The sequence below is a fragment of the Acyrthosiphon pisum genome, chromosome A1 (assembly GCF_005508785.2).
Source record: "Acyrthosiphon pisum isolate AL4f chromosome A1, pea_aphid_22Mar2018_4r6ur, whole genome shotgun sequence".
NCBI lineage: Eukaryota > Metazoa > Arthropoda > Insecta > Hemiptera > Aphididae > Acyrthosiphon > Acyrthosiphon pisum.
This window is the reverse complement of record NC_042494.1, coordinates 167,930,038-167,937,149: the sequence shown is the minus strand read 5'-3', so window position 1 is coordinate 167,937,149 and position 7,112 is coordinate 167,930,038. Positions and strand designations below refer to the sequence as shown.

Here is a 7,112-nt window from a genome sequence, read left to right as displayed (position 1 = left end):
TATCTATATGACATCGGTCTATTTTTTGTCAGAAAAAAAATAAATATAGATGTGTAAAAAAATAAAATAAGATTTTAATAGAATTTTTGTAATGAATGACCAAATATTTTAATATAATATGACAAAATAAAATAATTAAAATATTAATAATAAAAAATAAAATAATGCACATTTTTGAGAGACTATTAAGAGCCAACCTCCTCGCGGTGTCTCCTGGGTAACGCTAATAGTCTCTAAAAAACAAAATTTAAAAGTATAAAAGTAAAAAATATAACATATAAACGTTGGTACCCAAACGTAGTATTATTTTAAAAATATTATGTTACCCAAACGTTATATTGATTTTTGGGGTCTGAAAAAAAGTGTAGGTACCTAAACGTGTGTTCCCAATCGTTCTACCAAATCTCAGGTAAAAATATAGTTTTGTGCCCAAACGTGTTACGGCCAAAAAATGTATATACCCGAGTGACCCGAAGGGTCCCTGACATAACGATAGATGGGGGCAAGATAGTCGAATTGCACTTGGGTTCAAAAAAGGTTAGGTTAGTTAAAATTTAAGGTCACTATGGACGTCCACGTTTATTATTATAATAATATTTGATGATTTAAAGAAAAGAATAAAAACATTATATATTATATAGTATTACTACAAAAATATTAAAATTAGTTTGAAAAAAAAAACCCATAATAATGACAATAATAATATTTGATGATTTAATATATGTATATTATACAGAGTGATCCATTTAAGTGGGTACACTAATTATTTCGAAAAGTATTAACTTTTTTTTAATTTTTTTTTTTTTAAACTGTATGATTTATGCTTTTCTATAAAACTCTAAATTGTTTTCACCCTTATATTTATTGGTGAAACCACTGTCAACTTTTAAAAATATAAGGGTGAATAAAATATTAAAAAATTCAATATGAATATTAGGTTCAAAATGAAAAAGTAGTGCTAGAAGAAAAAGGTGACTTAAACACTTAGGAAAATTGTTGGAGTGATATTGCTTTTTCTATGATGTGTAAACAAGTTTTTTGGACCACGTTTTAAAGTTGTTGGACACCAAAACTCAATATAACGGCAATTAAAAATCTTTTTTATGAATATTAGGTGTAAAATGATAAACGCGGTGCTAGAAGAAAATTATGATTTAAAAACTTAGGAAGGTTGTTGGAAGGAATTTTCTTCTTCTATGATGTGTAAACAAGTTTGTTGGACCATGTTTTAATGTTGTTGGACACCAGAACTCAATGAAACAAAATAAAAATTTTTAATTGGAATATCATTTTTTATATGAGCCAAACTTAATTACTTAACACTTACTTAAATTTAGAATATTTTTTTAGTCGATGTCCAACAAAAGTCCAACAACGTCTCAAAATTGTACATTTATAATTTTGGATTTGTTTTTAGCGTTTTGTTTTAATTTGTAGTGCTGGTTGTGAAGTTGGCACTAGAAACTTTGAAATGAATAACTTTTGAAATACGTTCCAACAAATTCTAACAAGTGTCCAACAATGTTATATGAGTAGGTGTTGTTGGTATAGAGTTTTAAAGTTTTTTTTTGCATATGTAGTGCTGGGCATGTATTTGGCACTACAAACTTTGAATTAATAGCATAACTATTAATGTAGCTTCCAACAAATTCCAACAATTGTCCAACAACGCCCAACAAGTTCGAGAAGACATTGTTGGAATAGTTTTAGATTATTGTTCTACATTTATAGTGCCAAGTTTCACGTAGGTAATATAATATCCCCAATTATAAATTTATCACTGATTAGATATCGGGATTATTTCCCAAACTTGCTTATAATTGTACCAGTTATATTGCTACAGTTGTACGATACGTACGAAACCAACCGTTATTGTATAACAGTACACAGTCTAGTCGCTTTAATTTTTCTCGATAAAGTATAACTATTGAATTTATTACTACGTTTGAACCAATCGCGTTGTTAACCATAAAATATTATAATCATAAAATAACATTTTAGTCTATTTCTTTGTTTAAATTTTAAAAATTTAAAATTAAAAATTAACATTAAAAAAACTACATTTTTGATTTATGAACCTACTATAAGATACACATTACACACCGTAACAGAATGGTTGAATTCATTGTAAGTAAACGTGGAAAATCATTATTAGTTTTAGACAATTATAAATTTTGTATTGGATCAATTAACAAATCCACGGGTTCAACTCGTTGGCGATGTATTACAAAATATTGCAAAGCAGAAGTGTACACACTACACTGAATATAATGTTGTGGTAAATGATGATTGTGAAAATTTAATTCATAATCATGCAAGCCTTATATTCGGACAATAATATCTAGGCAAATTGCAAACAATGCCTGTAATATGCTCTGAATTTCAACGAAATAACTATACTAAAGTCTAAAATTGTTATTTTAAGTTAAAATATATACAATATACATATATAAGTATATAAAGGCAACGGTAATAATAACCATTGCATACGAAAAATCATTTTTCTTTTCATAGCTAAAATTAAACATTTTAATAAAAACTTTTTACTGGAAAGCTACGCTATTGTAACAATGAGATATTTTCGATATTCGATTTTTATTAATTTTTTATTATTATTTAATTGGATTATTTGCACAAGTATGCTAGGATGACAAAACGTCTCTACTTTGAATCATATTTCGTATGCAATGATTTTTCATTGAATCCAAATATAAGACATACATTACAATGACTTAGTCTACAATTATTACTGTGCAGTGTGCAGCAAGACGGTACCCACCCACACCTTTTAATTTTTTTACTAGATTAAAATTAAAGTAGGAAATATTATATAAATTTAAAAATGTGTATTTGATTTTAAATGCAGATATTATAAGAAATAATTATTTAAAATATTATATCCAAAATTATTTTTTTTGAGATGAATTTTTTTTGACAACGTTGTTCGATTCAGCGAAGATTTTGTTGTAGCAGTCTTTGTCATGGCGATCGAAAATACAATTGAGTTCAATGCATCTAAATTAAAAATATATACTTAAATAACACAATATAATAATAATAACATGATAAATAAATATAATTGTTCGTACTGCATTGATACACTTTCTCTCCTGGTAAGGCCGTACATGTACGCGTATAGCAAGAGTTCGGGTTCGGGGTCACCACCAAGACCTTCGCGATCATTAACCGTTGACAGCGCGAAGTTCATTCTGTCGCAGATCAACTCATTCAGTGACTGGTACAACGACTGTTCAAACTCGGTAATCTCGAACTCGGCCTCAAATGTATCACTGTCCCGTATGTACAACCGCCGAAAGCACAAAACGATCATAGATTGGATATATTCTGACATGGATAATATCAATAGCTGACAAATTTTGTGATTTGGGCGGTTACGCTGTTCATCCAGAAACCCTTGGATCGAGGTAGACTTCAAGATTCTAGTGGAAACGTCAATGTTGTGTAAGATTGTATATCGCGATAACAAAAAAATGTGATAATAATAAAAATTATCAATCGCGGCGGCCAACTCATTGTGGTGATTGTTGAGTTTTTCGTATAATTCTGGTAAAATCTTTATCATTACATCATTTTTACATACAGTTCTTTTACGTTCACCAGAAACGGTAGTAGCGACGTTCCACAGACTAAAGGAGTATGATGATTTCCGCCGGATCGCCCTCACTTGCGCAGCCTTACTCATAATAAATTCGAAACGACGATCTAATGTTTTGAACATCGTTGAAATGGTATGTTCCATCAGGAGATGGTGCACATTCATTTCGTTAAAAAAAATGCTCCACAGAATCATGTCGTTGTGCGAGATCTCTGGCCAGACAGTCGATATATGTGTTTTAAGAAAATATAGACAATTTGCCGATATGATGTCTTTACTCAGATCAAACTTGGCGAATTTTCTTAAATTCCACAAAAAAAAAGCGACTTCATTTTTCTGGACAACCGTGGTCGTACCGTACAATTTCCTGAACAAATACTGAAGTAGGTCTTTTAAATCCGGTCTAGAGACGCTTTCGTCGTAATTTATAAGATCGACGGTAGACCGGCTCCAATAGTCGAAGACTAATGCTTCGATTTCACCTTCTATGAATTTAAATGTGACCTTACCTTCAAGAGTTTTAGTCTTAAGCCGACGTGTAGATTTGGAATCAAATTTATATTTTAAGAAAACAGATGCTAGAAACATTTCAAGATCTATCCCATATATCGCCGGTATAAGACCATATCGCAAGGGATAACGCAAAACATCCATGATATTATTACTGACTGTGTGCGACGGATCTAAACCCAGGTCCGCGTTTTCGGTGTAATATAATAAATCTTTACCAATGGAGGATGGTAAAAATATAAATTCACAATTGTGTTCGTGTTCGAATTTTTGAATTATCTGATACAAATTTAGCATTCCGAAGGGTGCTTTGATCTCCGGTGCTTTATCGTTTGAAACATATGTAGGTTGTTCTAGCACCTGATCAGTACAAAATGTTGAATGGTTCGGAATATTAATAGTATTATAACGTTCCAGCAAATATTGTAGATTCGGTAGCTTGTGAAAATCCATGTCTGTAGCAGCAGCAGCCTTTTCAGCGTCAACCTTTGACTCAATGGTCGGTGCGATCTCGTCCTTGAGTTCGATTTTTTCTACCGCAAAACTGAAATAGTTGAGCTTCAAGTCACCAGGTTTTTCCGTTTCGATCATCGACATCAGGATGGTGTTCGACGGTGGGATATTGTCGTTGGCCACGTCTTCGCAGTCTTCGTCGTCGTCACCTGTTCCCCTATAACTCGATGACTAGAAATAAAACAAAAAAAATGAAAAGCGGATGTATAGGAAAAACAATTCTGTGCAAATACGGTCTGTTAGCTTATACTATATTATCACCAATACCAAATAAAATACAGAGTTAGGCTCTTTTGTAGCATTACTTTAAAATATAATGATCTTATATACTAACATATATTATGTAATATATATATATACCCATAATTTAATTGATTATGTCTTCTTCATTAGGAATTAATTTCTACTTTTATTACCTAATTTAAAATTATATAAAGTAAAGTATCTAAATATGTATTTATGTCTATATAGGTACTCTGTAAAAGCCACATTTTTTTTCATTCAATAATTTTAGGAATGAATATATTGCTTTTACGATGATGAGAGTTTTTTTTATAACATTTTGTGGCAATCAAAATGCTTTGATATTATATTTGGTATTTAGGGAGTCAACAAGCGTACAGGAAAAAACAAAAAATTAAAGAAAAACAAGGAACAACAAGGATTTTTATGCCGAACCTGTAATTTTCACCAAATCGATTTAATTCTTTTAGTGTGACTCTATGTTGTCATTAAAGTAAATAATAAAAAACTCAAAAGTAGATGTATAATCATTTTTTATAAGCGTCTGAAGAATTACATTTTTACCACATGTGATATTAACTTGTAAATTAACGTTCTCATCAAACGACTTACTTATTTTGTTGTATAATATTTAAAATGTTCTGCAAATATTAATTTTAAAATTTTTTATACATAGAAAAATTATCAAAATATTTTGACTTTTTTAAATTATTTATAAGCATTAGATAATTTCAATTTTTTAAGATTTTTTTTTAGGAATTATCGATTAAAATATTCTTCGCTGAATGAAAATGTAATACATGGTTCCTAAAAAGTCATTAGGTATAATATTAGTTAAAAATATTAAATATATAATGTTACACCTATTAAACCAACCTTAGTCCTACCACTTTACTTTTTTATCTGTTATCTATATATAATTGTATTAATTTACTTTCTACTTATGAAATTTATTTACTTTACTATATTTTTGTTAACTAAATGCTCTTCGGGGCGTATAATCATCAAATAAATAAATAAATAAATAAATATAGGCACGACTATGTTAAGAGGACGTCACACCCACATGTGTTGTTTCCGTCTTACACACGTACGATATAGACAAAACCCGTTTACGCCTCTGAGTATAAATCACTTAATTTTGGTTCTAGACTCTAGAACCAAAATTGAGTGATTTTTACTCTAGAATCTAGAGTAAAAATACCTATTATAAAATTTAATTATGACAATATATATGGGGGCAAATCGTTGCGTTTTTTCCATTATACCCAATATAACGTTCATTATATTTTTTAGAATATCAACATTTTCAACATTTTTAAAATACATTTAACTTTTCAGAATTTAAATCTTTTAAAAAAAACTCAACGTTTTGTGCTCCAAAAAATTATCATTTTTTAATCTTGTAATAAGTGTTTTTATTCTAACACCAAAATTGAGCAAGTTCTACCTACTCAGACTACGTAATCGCGTTTTGTCTATGTCTTACGTGTGTAAGACGGAGACAACACATGCGGGTGTGACGTCCCTTAATAGCATTTAAATTTCAAATGTAAACAAAATTAATCAAAAATACAAAAATAGTTAGTTGTTATATATTATAAGTAGGTATATTATAAGTATAGTCCACATTGTATTCAAAAAATTTAGGAATATAATATAAGCTCAATATTTTTCAAAGATATTTTAATTTCAAATTTAAACAAAGCTTAGCGGTTTTAATTTATTATTTTGTTGTAATTTAAAGATATTATTCCGTCAACTCCAAGATTGCCTAAACGATCTGTCCAAGTGGTGCTTCCACTCAGGTTTTATTTTCTCACCAGAAAAAACCAAATGTATAATGTTTACCAAAAAGAAACAAAGTTCAAAACCAAAGTTATTTTTGGGAAACACACCCTTACCCTTTGTCAACAACATAAAAATTCTAGGTTTGATGTTTGATAGCAAGCTTACTTGGAAACCTCATATAAGTAAGACCAAAACAACCACGACCAAAAGTATCAATATCTTAAAAACGTTGAGCCATGCTGAATGGGGAGCTGAAAGTAATATAATCAACTTATATAGATCTCTCGTTAGGTCCAAATTAGACTATGGGTCCATCTGCTATACCAATGCAAACCCCAATATTCTTAAAACAATTGATATAATTCACAACAGTGGTCTAAGAGTTGCAACTTGAGCATTTCGAAGCAGCCCAATTTCCAAGTATATTATCTATATCTGG

General features: G+C 29.9%; 1 protein-coding gene across 1 annotated transcript; it reads right to left on the bottom strand.

The window, feature by feature from the left end:
- Positions 1-2,833: 2,833 nt before the first annotated feature.
- On the bottom strand, positions 2,834-5,462 carry LOC100572510. Its single transcript, XM_029486650.1, has 2 exons — positions 3,090-5,462; positions 2,834-3,015 (listed from the first exon to the last, which is right to left on the bottom strand). The coding sequence occupies exons 1-2, from the start codon at positions 4,721-4,723 to the stop codon at positions 2,907-2,909; spliced, it is 1,743 nt and encodes a 580-aa protein (XP_029342510.1). The 5' UTR covers positions 4,724-5,462; the 3' UTR covers positions 2,834-2,906.
- Positions 5,463-7,112: the final 1,650 nt, after the last annotated feature.

What these genes read in the sequence shown, in the direction of transcription:
- LOC100572510 (XM_029486650.1), bottom strand. Translation starts at nt 4,723, where the DNA reads ATGTCGATGATCGAAACGGAAAAACCTGGTGACTTGAAGCTCAACTAT. An exon ending in AGAGAAAGTGTATCAATGCA is followed by an intron (nt 3,016 to 3,089) that starts GTACGAACAATT and finishes TTTTTAATTTAG; the next exon opens with ATGCATTGAACTCAATTGTA.